Source organism: Vanacampus margaritifer, chromosome 9 (genome assembly GCF_051991255.1).
Source record: "Vanacampus margaritifer isolate UIUO_Vmar chromosome 9, RoL_Vmar_1.0, whole genome shotgun sequence".
NCBI lineage: Eukaryota > Metazoa > Chordata > Actinopteri > Syngnathiformes > Syngnathidae > Vanacampus > Vanacampus margaritifer.
In genome coordinates this window covers 25,618,890-25,639,328 of record NC_135440.1, presented here as the reverse complement: position 1 = coordinate 25,639,328, position 20,439 = coordinate 25,618,890, and the positions used below count along the sequence as shown (strand labels likewise).

At 39.3% G+C, this 20,439-nt stretch overlaps 1 protein-coding gene across 2 annotated transcripts; it reads right to left on the bottom strand.

Moving 5' to 3' along the window:
* Nucleotides 1-1,186: 1,186 nt before the first annotated feature.
* On the bottom strand, nt 1,187-15,702 carry cops7a (COP9 constitutive photomorphogenic homolog subunit 7A). Of its 2 annotated transcripts, none has more exons than XM_077576890.1 (8): nt 15,604-15,702; nt 10,303-10,425; nt 7,781-7,856; nt 6,771-6,859; nt 5,239-5,441; nt 5,049-5,154; nt 3,709-3,878; nt 1,187-2,110 (listed from the first exon to the last, which is right to left on the bottom strand). In XM_077576890.1, exons 2-8 carry the CDS (start codon nt 10,423-10,425, stop codon nt 2,071-2,073), a joined length of 807 nt encoding a protein of 268 aa, XP_077433016.1. In that variant the 5' UTR covers nt 15,604-15,702; the 3' UTR covers nt 1,187-2,070. The 2 variants fall into 2 exon arrangements, with proteins under 2 accessions (XP_077433016.1, XP_077433017.1); XM_077576891.1 differs by having other exon boundaries at nt 3,717-3,878.
* Between the last annotated feature and the right edge of the window lie 4,737 nt (nt 15,703-20,439).

The following is a 20,439-nucleotide window of genomic DNA, read 5'->3' as shown; positions in this document are numbered from 1 at the left end:
TGCTAGCATGAGAGACGGGACAGCAGGGGGGGGGGTGTTAGCAGGGTGACTTGTGATGGTTTTGACAGAAACAAACCGAGTGCAGTGGACCATCGCAAACAAATTCAAGTCGGCGACTCTTTGGCACACAACAACTCATTCACTGCCATTGACGGCTATTGACGTCAAATATTCATTGGAACGATTTTTATTAGTTTAACATTTTTTCCACTTTTGTTAACAAAAGTAGGAAAACCTAGATTTTTTTTATTGTACATTTAGAACAGATATAACATTTATGATTAATCGTGAGTTAACTATTGAAGTCATGCGATTAATTACAATTAAAAAAAATTATCGCCTGACGTGATTTAAAAAAAGAAAAGATTATTTAAAAATTAGGAGCGTCAGGCGATTTTTTATTTTATTTTTTAATCGCAATTAATTGCATGACCAGTTAACTCACAATTAATTTTATATCTGTTCTAAATGTACAATAAAAAAATTCTAGGTTTTCATACTCAACAAAAGTGTAAAAAATGTAAACTAAACTAATAAAAAAAGTTCAAATGAATTTTTCACGTCTACAACCATCAATGGCAGTGAATGAGTTAAGTACCGAACATCGATTGATGCGCTGCACCAGAAAAACTGCAATTCTTTGTCCTTTACAAACAACATTTTGTCAGCGGAAAAAAACACTTTGGTAAAAGTACTCAAGTAAAAGTAATAAAGTACAGGGTCTGAAATGTACTTGACGATTAGAAGTAGAAAGTATTTTTACCGGATGTTTGGTTCCTCTACGTCAATTTGAAAGCTATTAGCTAACCTCATATTTACGGGTTGTTCTAATCTAGCCAATTGATACGTCATGTGATAGCGTCGTGCCGTAGAGCCAATCACAAGCTGGTATGCAGGGGGCCGTGAGTGCGTACGCTTCATATGATTGGCGGAGCCAGAATACATGAACATTTTCATGCATTTAAAAACAAAAGTAACGACCTTGTTTTGAAAATGTATCAAGTAAAAAGCACAGACACTCATGTTAAAATGTAACTGATAAAAGTAAAAAAGTAGTCTCAAAAATAAACACTCAGGAAAGTACAAAGTACTGTAAAAACTACTCAAGTATAGTAACAAAGTATTTTGTACTTTGTTACTTCTCATCTCTTCCCTCATGCTGTTGTGAAAAGAAATTCATCTCGCATGCATGCAATATTCTTTTATTATCAATTTCTTGTATGGTCTTCTACCACATTTCTCCCCCCTTTTCACATCCTTCCGTGGTGCCATCTTAAAAAAAACGGACCCCCCCAAGATTTATTGACAAGTGGTGCTGGTTTCACCCAACTTCAGACCCGTTCCAATATTGCAGGAGCGCGAGGGAGGTTCAGCCCAAAGCGCCAAACAGGAGGAAATAAGAACGAATGCCCTTTGAATGAAGCCTCGGCGTTTGTGATGCACGGGCGTCTGCGGGGACACGCCCTAATTAACGGCTCGACCTCCTAATGGCGGCCCCCCCTTCTGTGAGTTAACATTTAGCGGCGACGCCCTCCGGAGATGCGCGTGTATTAAAAGATGTGACAGTGACATTAATGAGAGCTCGTCACGATAAGTGCAAGGGCTTTTTTTCTCTCTCTTTTATTTCCCAACAATTTATACTCAAGACTTTGATACAATTCTCAACTTAACACGGGTGGGGGGGGGGGGGACATGACAAAACGGAGTCGAAGCCAAAAGGAGCATTTGGAAAGCAATGAAAACAAAAACGCACACAATTCCAATGCATGAGAAAAGCTCCTGCTTATGAGCCAAGGCAAGCGGATGTCCAGTTTTGTTCACTCTCGTCATAACGGCAGGAGAGAGGACGATGCCGCGATGGCCGCAAATCCGTCAAGGTGAGATTAGGTGACTAAACAAAAAAACGAAACGTTCCTGTGAAGCTTCCCGTCAGAGGGGCGGGTGGCGAGGGTGTGAGCCCAAAACCCAGCCCACCCGCCCCCACGCCGATCACTTTGTTTGAACGCTTCCGTTTTTGTCCCACAACGAGTCCCGTGAGAGTGCGGATCAGTGGTGCCGTTTGTCACTTCTTCAGTTGGACTTGGACCAGATCTTGCCGCTGCCTCGCAGCCTGGCGAGTAGAGAATGATGTCATTGGTTATTTGGAGGTTTTTTCTCTCTTATTCTTTTTTTCAAAATAAGAGGGAGGGTAGGGGCGGTGTTAACTGTTTGCTGTGCTCATTTTCCTTCGCTCTCATCCATGTATTATGGAGAACAGACGTTTTCATTCAGGGTCGCATGTGTGAGCAAATCTAATTTCATGTTTTGTAAATTTAAATAAAAGTTACACACGTCATACTCGCGATTAATCTGAAATTAATTTATATCCGTTTTATTAAATGTACAACAAAATATTTGTAAGTTTTTTTATACTCTTGTTAATTAACATAAAAGTGGACAAGTATGATTACCAAATACAAATGTGGTTGTGTGCTTAAATTAATTGATATCATAATTTTATAGTAAGTAATTTGAAGTCATACTAAACAGTTAAAAGGAGTGTGAAACATTGAGTCATAGATTTGCGGTGAGGTAATTTTCTGCCACTAGTTGGCATTAGCGTTTCATGTTGGACATTGGTGACATTAGCAGTACTTTTTTTTTTCTTCTCAAAGTTAGACCAATTGTTATTTGGAGCATCAAGCAACTTCCAGGCCACGTTGTTCATTGGAAATTACAAATACTCATCAGTCCACACAAATACATATATTTTTATATTTATTTTGATGTTATAGTGACTCCTTTACACAACGCCGGATATAAAATAAAGCACGAACAACAATGTTTTTAACATAAGCTGCATTTAAATTGTCAATGCCCTTGGACATTGTATTTAATGCCTTATTTATACCATTTAAGCCCTTCATTTGAGTGAAATCCATTTAATGACTCTTAATGACCTGCGGAAACCCTGTAATTGATCGGATCCCAATACAGTGCTATTAAGACACCTGGGAAATGTTTTAACTCATAAAAATGTCTCCCTTAACACTCACATCCTTCCTGCGGCTTTTGAAGAATGGGTGTCATCACTCCTTTTAATTCCGGGGATTGAGGTTAAGCTATCATTAATTTGGATTTCAAAACCTCTTCATTCTGCCCGACCGACAAGATGGTGGTCGTGGGGCTCAGCCATGAAAGTAAAAATGAATAAATGACGACTTGTGGAAGGAAGTGGACGGCGGCGACTGCCCCGGAACACGCAAGTGTGGCTGTGGTGACGTTTTACAATCCGGGACAGATGTGCAGTTCGAAGCTGGTAATGGAGGCAGAGCAGAACAACCCTGACAGCCACTTACAGCAGCAGCTGGCTTTTTAGTGTTTATTGAAAAAAATGCACCCACAGTGGCTCCCCGCTGAATTAACTTTGCTCTGTGCGAGAACATTGGACTAATGGCTTTCATTTAATGTTGAAGGAGACACTTAGCCGTGTTGTCGTTATTACTCGCAAATGCATATTTATAAAGCACACTTTCCAAAGCCCAAAGTGCGACGTAGGAAAAATGAAGATGAAACAATTATATATACAGAAATAAAAATTCCATGTGATGCTTTTTTATGCCAATGTATTGACTTTTAAAGATTTCCAGGAAAAACAAACAAAATTAAATGACATCACTAAACAAAAGGGTGGGGTGGGGGGGGGGGGAGTAACAACATATTACTCACCCTTTCACCTTAGAACTTTTTTTCCCCGGCTGTCGCGGTTCCTGAGAAGAGGCGGGGTCCCGCGGTTCGGCCGGCTGGTCGGCATCCTGATTGGAGGCTGCGCCGGCGGGGGCGGGACCCGATGACGGCGAGGCGGCGCTGGCCTTCAGGGTTTTCTGTAGGTTTGACACCTGAGGAAGAACGACGATTGGGTCATGAGCTCTCAGTTTACCCCCGAAATTAGTTTTTGCCTAAAATGTACAATCATTTGTGGCCTTTCTAATGTCAGTGTTTGTGGCTTGAAATGTAAAATGCACAAAAGTTTGGAATAATTGTGGCATGCAAAGTATGATCTACGCTAGTTTGTGAAGCGCCATTTAGCTGTTATGCTGCACACAAACGGAATAAGTTGCCAACAGAAGTGAGCGCTGTTCATGTTGTACCCGATTTGGCCACTTAGAGGCAGTGTGGTTCCACGCGGTCTAATACACTGTTGTAGCCACATTAGAGAGTAGAAGGAAAAAGTCACGATCAAGTTATTCCAATAAAAGTGTTTTTTTTTTTTTTTGCAGCGTGGAGCCGTTCTTTTGAGTGATAAAAGTGCCGCGAGTAGCGCGCTAATTAGCATTAGCGAGTCCGACTGGAGTAGATCATTACGATTCCTTGAACATCTTTAAATTGAAGCAAAAATCATTGTCAGTCAAATCATTTTGAATCAAAAATCGATCTTAATCGAAAATCAATTCTGAAACGGATCGCACACCCAAAAATCGGAATCGAATTGAATTGTGAGACATTCAAAGATTGCCACCCCTAGTTGGTAGGCTAAAATACAAAATGGACAGTAGTTTATGGCAAAATTATCAATTTTATAATAGCCTGTGGCCTAACATGTCAACTTAATAATGAGTGCAGTACAGTAGTTTGTAGCCTCAAATGTAAAACGTAGCTTTGTATCAGACCTGAAATTTTTAAAAGTACACAAGTTTATGGCTGAAAATGTAAAATGAGGAACAGTTTGTGGCTGAAAAGGCAAAATGTACACTAGTTTTTGGTTTACTGTCATTTGTGGTCACGGTGACCTTTCATCACGTCAGTTTACAGTGTATAAGGCGGTTGTAAGTAATTTCATGGAGCTGCTCTTGAGAGATGACTTTCATAAGGGAGGGATGGCAGACCAGCAAACGTAACAATAAGCACTCCAGCCAGCGGCAATGATGGGGGGAAAAAAAAGCAAAAAAACAATCCAGTTGGGATTTTCATTTTTAAATATCGCAAGTAGCCCGAGGCGTGAAGGGAAGGCTGCTGAACAAGTCGCATTGATGGAGAGGGGAAGGTCCTCAAGGCGTCAAAACACTGACCTCGGTTTCCACTTGAACTTTGACTTTCAGTTGGCTCTCGCGGTATTGATTAGCTCGGGAGACTTGCTCTTCGATGCCGCACAGCACCGCCTCGCAGCCCGTGCACCTATGAAGAGAGCAGAAGCACGCCATGGAGAGGGGGGCCGGCTTAATACAAGCGCGCCCGCGCGGCCATGAAGCCGTTACTGACCACTCCTGCAGCGTGTTGACGATGTTGGGCAGCTCGTTGGGGCCCAGGTCACGGCCCACGCTGCAGTCCACCTCCACCTGCTGGTTGCGCTGGTCCAATTTACCCTGGATGATGTCGCAGTACACCGCCTCGATCAGCAGGTCCTCCAGCTCGCGCACATTCTTCAGCTCCAGCTGCTGCAGGAGCAGCGAGTACGGAAGGCACTGAGGGGACAAAACGCAGCGCGTCACATCCTTTCTAATGGCTGCGGGAACTTTAGTGGGGAAAATGGCACATTTGCTTAAATGTCGCCGGTAAAGGAGGGAGACGGGAACAATCTGCCGGGCAATTAGAGAGTTCGGGCTCGTGACATTCAATGCGGCAAAACACGGCGAGGGGAGAACCGCAGCAGGGCGTCAGATGGGATGTAATTAAGCATGATCACACTCGGGGTGGTCAAATACTGTACATCATCGCGGCTGTGATTCAATTGTAGGCTGGAGGCACGACGCTTTATTAGCTCAAAGTAAGAGAAGAGATAAGAAATAACAAATCGTGATTTGTTTATCTAATCAGTCATTCGGCTCGTCAACATGAATACTGTATATCGAATCGATTTTCCTTTTTGAGTCCGACATCGATTCATAAAACCATGAATCGATTTTAACTCATTCACTGCCATTGACGGCTATAGACGTCAAAAAATCATCTTAACTATTTCTATTAGTTTAACATTTTTTCCCACTTTTGTTAACAAGAGTATGAAAACCTAGATTTTTTTTTATTGTATTAGAACAGATAAAAAATGTGTGATTATTTGTGAGTTAACTGGTGAAGTCATGCGATTAATTACGATTGAAAAATGCCAGACGCCCCTAATTTTTAATAATCTTTTCTTTATAAAAAAAAAAAAGATTATTAAAAAAAATACATATAAAAATATATAAATTAAATAATAATAATTATATATATATATATATATATATTTATTTATTTTTATTTTTTTAAAGAAAAGATTATTAAAAATTAGGGGCATCAGGCGATTAAAATTTGTAATCATATTTAATCGCATGACTTCACTAGTTAACTCACAATTAATCACAAATTTATATCTGTTCTAAATGTACAAAAAATATATATAATTTCTAGGTTTTCATACTCTTGTTAACAAAAATAGCCGCAGAGTAAGCAGTTAGCGTGACATGCTAACTAGCCAAAGTGTCAACAGTGACCCAACAAAAATGAAACAAATAAAGCCTGTTTTTCTGTTTAACAAACTTAATGGTAAGCGGATTACACATTTGAAAGCTAAATTAGAGAAATTAACATCATATTTCATCCTGCACAGCCACTTTACTCGCCTTAAAGTACAGAAACAAAGTATGTGCAAAGAAAGACAGGTGCAAATTGGACATGCTGCTGCTGCTGCAAAAAAAAAAAATCAAGCTGATGGGTTGAAAATAACACGCGATACAATGGAGCATATGTCTGATTATAACGAGACAATCCAGCTCCTCTGCGGGGTGAGAAAACCGACAACGGAGAACGGCTACCTTGAGGTTGGAGGCCAAGCTGATGATGGACAGATGGCGAAGTTTGTTCCTTTGAGCGGGCGTCAGCTCTGGCAGGGACGCCGCTCGCTCTAAAAGTGCGTGGAAACAAAGAATGGCAATTGGTCACAAAATTAGGTACACACAGTAATCACATTGAGTGTTGAGACATATTCATTTATTTTATTCTTTGTGACGGTAGTTTGCTGTACTATATTACTGCATTGCCTCTATGTAGCTAAAAATAGACACCACTAATTTACAGGTGGACTTGAAGAATTTTTTTCCCCTCCTCACTGTTGTTAGAAAAATAAAATAAGCGGTCCACTAGGAGGACATAAAAATTTAGGGCCGATTTTAAGAGATGATCTTGGCCGGCTGATTAATCCATCAGGCCCTAATTGATACACTCGCAATAATAATATATAATAACTTGGCCAAATAAAATATTTGTTCAACTGTCAATGTTAGTGATGTATAGTAAGAGACAGGAAAATGCATCCCCTTTTTGTGGAATTTTTGTTTGGTGAAATGCCAAGACCTTTTTTTTTTCCTAATATAAAATATGCGGTTGGCTCAATAAAGTTTGGGAAAACTAGATTAGAGTACTATTACAATGTGAAAGCATAAAAATTAAAAAAAAAAAAGTTAAAATTCTTCGTATCCTCTCCAGTTGAGTAAATAAATAACAGCCTCCAGGCCAAAAATACGGCAATTAAGGTCAAGATGAATTGACTAATGACTTCAAGTTGGTGTGTCCAGCCTGGAATAATAAAAAGACAGCCGAGCCATGGATGTTGTTTTTTTTTGTGTGCGTCTTGTTTTGACAGCGCCAGTAAGTCAGAGGGAGTGCGGCAATTTGTTTGTGAAGCACCTGCCGACGGCAACTTGCGAGCCCATGTTTATTTAATGGCTACCAGTCAAGGCCATCGCCTCGCGGCAACAAAATGCAGCTTGTAATAAAAGAGTTAGCTGCAAGGGGGACGCGCATACACGCGCGGTCGAACCCGTACCTTTGTAGTCGCAGTAGGTTCCGTAAGCGAAGAGATTGAGGAGTTGGTACATCGGGGCGTGGGGGCCGTTCTCCAGCTGGCGACACAGAAAATGAAAGAAGATGTTAGGAATGAGAGTATTTGCAATTTGCGATTTGAAATTCTCCTGTTTCTGTTGTGTTTTTGTTTTTGTTTTTTTTAAACCTGTCCTGTGTCATTTACTGAAAAACTCACCTATTCAAAGTTCTGTCTAAATAAAAGTATAGCTTCGGCGCCATCTTGCTGCTAAGGAAACGTTGATGTGAGAGTTGGAGCTTCATTTAGTCAGGCCATAGCCATGTCTAATAGAAAGTAGTGCTTTGCCACCATAACATTTTTTTGAAGGTTTTTTTTTGGGGGGGGGGGGGCAGATTGGCACGTATTGGCTTGCGCACCATGAACGAGTCTGACACAGATGCTGCAGTTACGCTTTTGGCCAGAGGTGGCAGTCGCGAGGAAAAAAGTGACAAGCTGCGCAAAAAGATCCTTTAATGTTATTATTATTGATTTTTATATTATTTTTTTTTTTAAATTGTATTTATTATATTATATTTTTTTTATTTATTATAAAAATCACACTAGCCACCCCAATGAAAAATTCATGGCTACGCTCCTGGAGGGGAGGAACTTCTATTAGACAAGCCAAAGCCCTGTCTGATAGAAAAGTAGTGCTTGGGCACCATCTCAGTGCAATTTGGAAACATTTATGGAGTGGTGTCAATAACCTGCAGTTTTTTGCCACTTACAGCCCATCAGTCTTTCTCCTGTACTGGAAGTAATTTTATGTGGAACACGTCATCTGCTTGGTAGCGATTAGCATGCCTGCCTTTGTTCTTTTTGAAACAATCAGCTAATATCCTGACTCATTTCTTTGCCTTTATTAAAAATCACTGACTGCAGAAAGCAATGTGGTCAAGTTGTCCTTGACAGTGACGACGAGGAGCAGCTCTTCAGTGCGCATGCGACTAATCACACCCACGCTCAGCACCGGATTAACCAATCAGAGACAAGGACGCTGCGCATTTGCACTATTGTTCATTTTGCTGCTTGAAAAAGACGTTTTGTTTCTTTTCATTAATCCCACAATTCACGCAACCTAAAGCATTTAGAAGATAGAACAGAAATAAGCGGGAATGAGCCAAAATGGGATTTGGAATAAATTCGGCTGGAAGTAAACAAGCGTATTAGCAAATTAGCCGCTTCAGTGCGCAAGATGAATATGCATATTAGCACAAAGTGACTGCGCGGGCCCGACAGCGTTTAACTTTGCAAATATTAGCGAGTGAGCCACTTGCCGTTCGTCATGCACGCTTCACTAGGTACACCTAACACCATCTAATGAGATCCAGCACAAGCGCTGGATTAGAAATTGCCTTAAAAAAAAAAGAAGAGCATTTTAATTGGGTGCCATGTGGATCAGTAGCAGTATAAAATTGCGCAGCTTTGACTGACACTGTCGTCATTTTAACAACGACCACTAATGTTTTTGTCATGTGGTTTTATTTAATAAAAATAGCACTGTAAAAGAAAACCACTGGTTTAATAATGCATACTTTAGTGATAGACAGATGTGTTTTTTAAAGGCCGATACGATACAGATTATAAGTAGTTAAGGGGGCCGATAACAGATATTTCAAGCCAAAATTAATTTGCAGTACAAGAGAAAATGTTAGCGTAAAAAAAAAAAAAAAACTTTTTTTTTTAAGCTATATTAATAGATTTGTTTAAAAACTAACAAAAATTGCAGGGAGCTTCCAGGGTCATTAGCATGTGCTAAGCTAAATTAAAAACTAAGCAAGTAAAGTTCTACTGTAAATAAAGTTTTCTAAACTTTCAACAAAATTTCTTTCTTTATTTATTTTTAAAACAAAAAGTGTAGGGAGTTCCTTTTTTTTTTTTTAATAAATTTAAATAGATCCATGAATGAAAGTTCCCTGCATCTCACTGAGCGACAAATACATGCGAATGTAGCTAATTTGGGGTTTTCGTTCGTAAAACGTTTCAAAAGATCTTGGCAGTGAAAAATTGTTTGAATATGTTCCAAATGTGTTCACGACAAGTAAAAACTGTGAACATCAGACAATTCCTGATGAAAACCCCAAATTCGCGACGTTCGCAAGCATGCACTGCTCAGTGAGATACCAGCTTTATCGGCCTTCAGATTCATAAAGAGGCCGATATTTGTCAAAAACGCCAAATTGGCCCGGCCGATAATCGGTGCTGATATTTGGTTGTAGTTGTTTGTTTTTTTTTATCAATCTGATGCGTCTTTTCTTGTTTTTCGACAATGTTCAAAAATGACAAAAGCTTAATAATATAATTTTTGTGCTTGACTGTCCTGTTCACTAAATGGCTGTAAATGCCTTGGAGATTCTGGCTCTCCTTGCCCACACGTGAAGGGCATTACAGTACCTCAATTGCTCGATTATTTTTTTTTTTTAAACCTCACATTTCACTCAAGCGGCAGCGTATCAGGCACAAACGTACACGGGTGGAGCAGTTACCTCTCTGACATTCGGCAGCTCCAGGATGTCGGAGAAGACGTAGAGGCCGGGCGTCTCCAGCAGAGAGCTGACAGCCTGGGCCAGCGCCGAGCCGGACAGAGACAGGAGCTGGTCCACTTCCATCTACAGAACGAGAGACGCAGACGGCTGCTTAATCGCACGAGACAGCTGCGATGCATTCAAGGAATATCAGCGTTGTAATCGCCGCCGCTGTGTTAAGACGCTCAACGTCACACAACAGACTTTCAGGGACTCCCTTTGCTCGTGAGTGGAAGTACAAGCTCAGTGCAGGCCTCCTTCTCGTGCCCTCTAAAAGCTGCTCCCGTCTCAAAAGCACAAGAAGTGATTTTGTTGTTGTTGTTGGTTAAAGCTTGTTTGGAGTCAGAAAAAAAATATAGTAAATTCCAGAAAGAGGAAAAAAACAAAAAAGCAATCTATTCATCCATTTTCGTCGGCACATTCTCCTCACTTGTGTCAATGTCATTAGCTTTTATATGATTATGGGGTTCTGGGCCAATCACAGATCAGCAAGAGTTTAATAAAAAAAAATTAAAATAAAGAAGAGGCATACTTTTCCTATAAACTTTGACCAAAATCCAAATTTGGCATTTGATTTTCCACCTTAACTCAATCACTCCCAGCCATTTTGACTGAAGTAACCTCCTTCGCTCCTGGCTTGCTGGATTTTGCAAGGCTCACAGAATATTGTGTTCTATCGCTATAAAAACATGAAACCTACCAAAAGAAAGATTAGAGTTACTTCTCTCATCGGGGAAAAAAACGCATATTTGTATCTGTTTCCATTTCGCAGCAATTAGCATTAAGAATATAGCAAAGTTTCAACTTAACAACCAACCATTTTATTTAGGTGTGTGGGAACAGAAAGGAATTACACATCTCCACCATCTCTTCTCAGATAATATGTTTATATCATATACATCCTTGTTCCAAAAATACAATATAAAAAACTGAATTTTTTTACATTATCTACAAGTTAAAAATATGATAAAGAAAAAAATTCCAACACTTCGGGGTACGCTCCAACCGCCTGTTTTAGCTAACGATATTAACAAGCTTTCTCCGACAACAACAAAAAAACTTTCAAAAATATATAAGTTACTTTCATATACTGATAAAATGTCTTTACCCATCTCGAAATGGGAGACAGACTTGTCTATAGCACCGGAATCTGACTTTTGGATTCAAGTTTGTGAAAACGAATTTAAAATGACAAAACACACAAATTTACAACTTATCCAATATAAAATTATTCACAGAACATACATTACTCAATATATGATTAAGAAAATGGGACTCTCAAACTCCGACATTTGTCTCCAATGCTTACAAAACACTACAGACACTTATGTTCATGCTTTATGGTTATGTACTCCGGTTATGTATTTCTGGACTAAAGTCTTAGAAAGACTTTCCGCTATTTTGGACTGTAGGATACCTTTATCTCCAAACTTGTGTTTGCTAGGTGACCTAACAACAACTGACTTACCACATAAACAATTTCAATCTACACTTGTAGCCCTTACTATCGCTAAAAAAACAATTCTTGTTAACTGGAAAAAAAACAAACTCTGAATATCGACCAATGGTCTAACCTCCTCATAAATCACATTTTAATGGAAAAAATATCTGCCTCAAATAAAAACCAAATATCAAAATTTACAGAAACATGGTCTACGTATATAGAATTTTTTTTTGTTGCAACATGGCCCTGGTTGAGCTCTTATACTCTGCTGCCACCTGCCGGCTATTTTTGTAATAACTACCATTACTTTAAGCGACCTCTTTAGGTCAGAAGCTGCTTCAAAGCATTCTGTATGTTCTAGCATAAAAAAAACACACACACAAAAACGTCTAAATATGTTTTTGGGAATGCGAGACAAAGTATTTAAAAACGTATTTACACGTTTTTTTTTGGTTCTGAATTAGTTAAAAGGGGTCTTCAGTTTACAACTGATGATGATTCGAGGTTTACGAAAGTCGTAGTATTCGGTGCGCTAATCTAGCAAGACCAGAAAGCATCGCGGTTCCCGTAGTGACGTTGTACATTTGACAAGAAAAGTCTGCTAAAGATAAATAACTAACGAACAGGGGGGAAAAAAAGAGTGATGAAGGTTCGCTTCAACTTGTCAAATTAAAAGTGAGAGAACAAAGTGGCATCATGCGCTATTGACTTGGATCAGCTATTTTAAGAGCTTCCTCCCAGAGAGCACTTGGTGGCCCACTTGGGACATCTTCGTCTAGCGATACATGATACAATTATTCAGCTTGCATCAGACCACTTTCACCACTGCGGGCTACGTCTTAAAATTAATGCCACAGAGAGACGTTTTTGGGGAAGAAAAAAAAAAAACGTGACTGGTTCTTCTTCATCTTGTGCTGACACTTATTAAAAGCAATTTGCATGTTATCGTCTAATACGGAGGTGCATTATTCAGCAGCTCACGCGCACATCTGGCGCCCCACCGGAGTAGCGCCGCTTTAAGGAAACATATTTCAAATCGAGCGTGTTGGTCAAATGAGTTGGCGGCTGCCAAAACAACCTACGCGGAATCTCCGCATCGTTTCATGCTTAAAAAAAAAAAAAAGATATAATTAAGCTTAACGAATGAAGGTGGATTCGAAAGTCTGGCAGTGGTCCGGATACGCAAAAACACATTAAGGCACTTTAGAGGTCAGCTGTAACCCTGAACATTAACCAGAGGGTGGACGATGACAACAGTGTTCCCGAACAGACAACTTCCAATTCTTCTTCCACTCAGTCAAGCTTCACAAAAAGGTATTGTTGGGAAAGGGAATTCAAAAATATTCCAAAATTCCAGATTCCAAATATGCAACCAGTTAGCAGTTGGCCGATTTGGCATGGAACGGCCCTATAGATGAGCAGAATAAATATTATAAAGAAAAAATATATATAAAAAATTATATATATTCTCGACGTATCAAAATTACTGTGACAAAAAAATGGAACATTATTAGTGAGAAGAGCAGCATATTAGAACATACGCTTCAGTCATTAATTGCTTTTTCTAAAAATAAAAATAAAATTGTTATGGCGATTTCAGAGGCCTTTGAAGTGGCCATTGTGGTTTTTTTTTTTTTTTTAAATACCACAAAGATGGCGGCCACTTGTTGCGTTCCTACATAAACTACAGTGCTGACTTCCCTACAAATTTGGGTTATGGAAGAATGGAACTCCACCATAAACAGAAGATCAACTGGAACTGTTTCTCAAGGTTGATAAAATGAATGAGATGTCAGGCAGGGCAAAAATGTGAACTTGTTAGAAATAAAACAGTGACACATGCTCTGCTCATAAAAAAAAAAATCGTTATGAATCTGGGCGAGTCCCCGCTATAGGGTACCTAACGTAATTTGGGAGCAATTCAACAGGCAGGTGAACAACTCGAAGCATTTAGCAGCTTGTTAGTGACATCTTGAAGGCTAGATTGTACAAACAATGTGTTGCGAGGCCCATCTGGGGCGTTTTGGTGACAATGTTTAATTGAGTTCAGCAGCAGATGGCATCCTAATAGCCAAGATTCAAAAGACGAAGAGCGCGGCTCAAACGCAAGTCTGCGAGCCAACGGCTGACAGTCGGGTCAGTGGAGGACATCATCAAGTAATGAAGTGCGCTCATCGCAAAGTCTGTTTGGGCTTTATTCGGCAAGTTTTACAGGCGAGTAAGAACGAGAAAGAAAGAATTCTGCACCAGACAGTAAATAATGAATCTTAGACTTGTCCCAATACTAGCTGGCATATCATCCATGCTGTTTTTACTTTACTGTTATTTGATTTATTAGAAGTGTTTGGATAAAATAATAATATTTTTTTAAAAAAAAAAGGTTACAGTCCAGTTGGTTTGGAGTGCTGCAACTTTCTAACGCTATAACACAAACTCACCCGGCCTGCACTCAATTTAATAATAAAAAAGGGGGGAAAAAAACAAGTCCTGCAGTTAATAAAAAGTGATGACTCTGAAGATCACCGCCAGCCATTTTTACTACTGGAGTTTTACTGAAATTAAACGCTGCCTCTAAAGCGCTTATAATGTAATGACTTTTGTAGCGTTTTCCGCAGATGTAAACAAGAATTGGCCATTCTGCTGATGAGCTGCTGTTTGAATAAGATACTCTGATCCTTATTTAGGAGTAAGATAAACGAGCAAATAGCATCCAGAGTACGGTGAACCCTCGCTTATTCACAAACTCACATAAAACTGGCAACATGAACTGTTTCTGAAAACTTGTTTTGCGCCAATCTGTGTATTTTGATGACAGCCAAATGCCCTGCAATCCTTATAAGTCGTGTCATATTAGCAAAGGAGCAGCTAGCGTTGGCCACCAGTTGATAGCAAACAGGAGCATGATGGAAGATTCCGCCTTCAGGTCCAGTAGGTGAAAATGCAACCTGCTTGTTAAGATGATGAAGAGAAAAATTTGCTATTGTTTAAAAAAAAAAAAAAAAGTAAATCACACTCACTTTTAAAATCTAAAATCAAGATTAAGATCCCTAGTGGAAAACTATTGACTCTGATCCCCATAAATCATATGAATTCTAGACAAACATTGAAATCTTATATTGGATTTTGTTTTGTTTGGGACATGATTGAGAACCATTGACATACACGATATGGCTTTAGAAATTGGTTATTTAATTTTGGGAACGAAAAAAAAAAAAGCTTCATCGTGAAATGTCGACCTCTCAATTAAGCACACTAAATGGCGGAAGTGTTTTTTTTAATTTTTTTATAACAAATAATGTTTTAAATTGATGTGTTTAACACCAGTAAACGAGATAGACGATATAAGCGTGCTCTAAACAGTTTTTAAAAGTACATTTGAAATAAAGCAATAAGGAAAAAACAACGCCACGTTTGACGTTCAGTGCCACAATATTTATATACATTTAGATTGCACTTCCAGTTTAAAATCCTGCGTGTCCCTTGCCTCATCGGCCACAAACATTCTCAATCGTCAGCCAATGTTTTACATCCACTAAGGGCGGTAAAAGAAGCGACACGGCATAAAAAATTGATAATTTATCGACTCGTGCCTTTTTTTTTATCAACTGTTTTGTTATTTGCGCTACTAAAAGCTCGGCATGTCCACCTAGCACGTTAGCATCATCAACGCTCAAGGAACGCTAGGCCATGGTTTAATGTAAGCCTTTCCACAGACGGGAATTAATACAAGGAGCCTCATTTGTGATTCAAAAACCCTGGGGACGCATAAAAGTAACCATAAAGCAATTCAAAATAACACAAATGTGAGTAAATATTACCTTGTTGTGTTGATATCAAGCGGATTAGCCTTCCCGGTCGGTCGTTCACTTCCGCTCAGCACACGTACGTCAACAAGATAACGCGCGCGCTGATTGGACAACCGGGGGGTAACTGGGCGTGGTTTGTTGATGCAGTACGTCATCAGAATGAAGGTAGCTGAGAACAACAGCGCGACATCCAGAGGCCGTTCAATGTCATAACAACACATACAAGTTTAAAATGACTCTCAAATACCCTACCCTCTTCATCATAGCCCAACCCCCCCCATCTAAAATATGTTTTATGCTTTTTATATTTAAGGGGGGAATACAAAGTAACGTGTACTAATTACATGCTATTTCACTCTAAATTATGAGGTGCCTTCAGGACAAAGAAATACAGTAATACTGTAACCTTGGCTGCAGCTTTCGGGTTGCTCGTCTGTAGACGACGTGAAGTCCCCGAGCCAATTAAATGTGGTAGCTGAACACCTGCGCCAGTCAGCGGGGTTCCACAAACACATAAAAGTTACAAAAGTAAGTGTATTTGTGTGTGTGTGGGGGGGGGGGGGGGGGTGTACAGGACAGCTGCACCTACTCCCTCATGCATGTGACACTTTACAAACATGTGGTTTGGTGAAATGACTGCACAAGAAGAAAAAAAAAATCAAAAATGAAAGACACAAATCTGTGAGAGGATTTGGAAATTATTTGTTTGTGAATATTTACCGGATGCTGTACAAGCTACCACCTTTTCACCATGACGTCACACACACAAAATGTGATTAAACCATTAGTTTCAATTTCAAACCTTTAGGCTACAAGCTCCAAAGCAGTTCTTGCGAAAACAAGATTAATGGCTTGAATGATGATTTTAGCCTTCTTCTGTAGCGCTGTAGTTTGAATGTGGAAAGCATCAGTCAGTTAAAAAGATTTCAACATGTACGTTTATAACAGGTTACGAAATATATGTGATGGAAATTCAGACATAGGTAGTAACAAGAGGGATAAGGATAATGACAAATAATTGACTTTTTTGTTATTTGGATTAATGGCACAAGTGTGGGCTACTTGTGCGTTAGGTTAAAGATTTTGCCTTTGTCCTGTGGTCACTTCTATTATTATTTCTTTTTCATATTCTTTGGCCAAATTCAGTAAAAACTCATTTTATACCGAACATGCTTGTGTTGCCCACCCTAAATCCCAGGACAGAAAATAATCCTGTAACCGTGCCTACGTGCGCGTTATAGCTAACGTTAGCTAGCAGGCTAGCCACCATGATTTGCGAAATTACTCAAAGATAAGCTAACCCAACCAAACATTTTAGACATACAGTACCTGTGAAGAAATATCAGTCGTCAACAACATTCAGTGTAACCAGTTGGACCAATAAAAACATCCAGGGTCAAATAATATGTATTTATTCTATAAGTAACACCCATTCAAAAGTAAGGACTGTTGTCATATAAACTGTCAAGACATTAAATTGGAGTTAAGAAACCAAGTACTTGTGTGTGTGTGTTTGTCTTTATTGTCCTATAGGAAGATGAATTTGAGTACACACACACAGCAAAGGAACCAAAGAGCTGAACCCCATTGAACAAAACAAGCGCATAGTCCGCGATAGATCAAGCTGACACCCGCTCGGTGTTTGTTTTAAACGAGCGAGAGTCCTCAACAGAGTCTGTTGGCCCTACAGGAAAAAATATTTTTGCAATTATGGACTTTTGGTGCTTTCCTCCCTTCTATTACATGACCCTCTCTGGACTCCGAGGGCGCTTTCTCTTCTTTTTTTTATGATTTTTATGGCCAATTAAAGATGTCCGATAGCACGGCGGCGAGAATAATCAGCAAGGGAGTGAAATGGACTCCGACTTGTAGACAAAGAGAGTGTGCTTGTGTAAGGGAGCGTTTAGCCTGCCAGGAGGAAGATGGTGTCGGTGCAGATGGGGGCCAAAGAGTCAAGTCGGACCTGGGGAGCCGAGAGAGTCACAGCGTGAGAGCTGTCCTATCGCTGTGTTTAATCTTTCACTAGGCCGCGGAGAGAAAAACACAATATTTACTAATGTCATTCTTCGCATTACTCAAAGGGGTAAAGTTGCGCAACACAGCCATATGGATGCTAACTGTTAGCTTGTGTACATGTAGGCTATTGCCATATATAACGGCGGCTTTCATTCGGAAAAGTTTCAATACTTCCCTCTGAGGGCAGCTTTGATGTCCTTATTGGAATGACGAGGTCAATAAAACAGCTGGAACGGAGAGTGCGGGTGGTGGTATGCAGGGTGAGCAGTTCAAGGTGTGGACTATCTTTCATGCAGTTGGTCAGCTAGAACAAGCTTAGTGAAATGAGTGAACGGCAATGGGTTAAATGCACTCTCGGTCCAAGTAAAATAGAAGAAAAAAAGACAATATGTACATGCGTGCACATCTCAATAAAATATATGGTGGAAAAGTTTATTTGGTTCAATAATTACATTCAAAGTGCGTGACTCATACAGTATATTAAAGAGACTTATTAAACATACAAAAATACAGAAGGCGATTTTCCTTCAAGAGAGTTCTTTTATTAAAAACGCAGGTTAAGTGTTGTTTATTGCCTTCTGTATGCCCGCTTTTCTTGCACGATAATAGCGCATGCATAATGCATGTACTTATTGATCCCGGGGGAAATGCGTTTATAGAATCTTTCAGTACTTTGTTTCTGCTGTTCTGTTTCTGTTTTGTGCTCCCTTCAACATGTTTGATGTGTCTACTGGTTAGAGGCAGTTCTATTGCATAATATACAGTTGTTATATTTACAGAAGCTATTTAATGGGAAGAAGTTGCATTTGAGTGCAGGTCTGCATAACAGTGTGGATTTTTTTGTGTAGTTTTTTTTTTTTTTTTTAATCACTGCAATATTGAAGGCATTTGTCAACATCTCTTCACTACATATACACAACTATACTGCAAAATAATTTATAGAGCAAATACGGCAACATAATAATTTGCTTCTTTTGAAAATGTGTATTCATGACATGAGGCGGATGGCGGACGGGACTTGAGGATATGTGCAGCAGCGTGAGAAAAAAGTAAGAAGATAAATACCATTTTAAGCTAATTTCAGCGACGATTTTTAGACGCGCTAACCACTAGATTACTTTGCTGGTGATACACAACACACGATTTGGATAAGTTTCCCATTTTTATCTGTATCGAGGTTGACCAGATTTTCAAAATTAAATCCGGGACGCTACAATTTCGCTGAAAATCAAATACATATACAATGAATTCTCACAAGGAACTATTAATAACAAATGTAATCGCTCATCAATCTGGTAACTGGTGGTTAGCTAATGCTAAATGCTATCTTGGCTGACAGTTTATAAAGCACTAAACAAATTAATGCGCCGCGGCCAGAAACATTTTTCACGATTAGACACTGAAGCAGGAAGTAGTGCTATTTCCGGTAGGACGCAAACGTGAATGTGAAAGTAAACAGGAAAGAACTTAACTGTTAAATTCCCTTTTTATTGGTTTATTGTATAATTGACATACACATGGCCCAAACAAGTAGTTTGCTGACTGGACTAAATAAATAAAAAAATCCGGATACTGTTCATTTCACGGGGCGGCCATTTTGAGCAACACCGCCCTCTGCTGTCGACCGAAATGTAAGTCACAACAGCTCTTGCGCAATTGATGAATGTTTAAAAGCTTTAACTGAGCGTTTATTAAATGCCACCTAAAACATCCACTCAACCCAGTGGTCACTTGTTACTGGGCAGAATTCAAGGAAGGAAAAACTTCACTTTGCCCAATGAAAGAAACACTGTGAGAACTATGTACACTGAGAATGTGGATAAAAGCACATTATACTGCCATTTATGATTATTTCCACTAAGCCTTCTTCACCTCACTGCTTTTCTCTTATTGACAATAAAACCTTTTGCACTTCCCCTCCATGTTGTGAAATACAGTCCTCCCAACTTCTGTTCAACACAACAGTGCAGCTCAAACAATAACGAGGTCGTCTATCTGGATTATTTACTCAATAAATAAAAGTCAGGTCGTGATGGTAATAAACAATAATGCTATGCGCATCACAGCACATTTCCTTGCGCAGTACTAAGGTGGGCTGCAGTACAAATCCAGTAGCTGTTGATTGCACTTGAGGCAATTACATTTAATTAGTACTACATGTCTTGCTCGTATGCGCCCACGCGCGCCATTCCGCCATGTGCTGAGAACAAAGCAAATTTAAGTGGCTCAAAATGGAGACATTAACCCAACGCGGTCAATATAATAAAAGTTTGAGACTGATCACTTTAATCGGGACCATTTTAAATGTAAAATGATTAATCCATTATCAAAATATAGATTAATTGTTGCACCTTTGTTTGCCATCAACTTTATTCGCACACCACACTCGCAAAAACCTACTCTAAATAAACAACTTGATTAGTTGGAGTGGTCTGTCTCTTTCCTCATATCTCTCCACCGCTTGCCTGCCTCGCAAAAAGCTTATAAACAACTTGATTAGTGTGAAAAGCTACTCTAAATAAATGACTTGGTTGAAATGGTCTGTTTCTCACCTTTATCAGAATTTGTTTGGAATTCTTTTTTTTAAATATATATATTCAAATAGTTCAGCTGCCAGAATGTGTGACCTCCTGACAGCTAAATTAGATTTTTTTTTTTATTCTAATAATTCAGCGGTCAGAATGAGTGACCTCGGGTTTGAAAATTGTGTTCACACATTCTGACAGCTGAATTATTTATTTATTTTATTAAAATTCAAATAATTCAGCTTTCAGAATGTGTGACCTCGGTTTTGAAAATTGTGTTCACACATTCTGACAGCCGAATCATTAT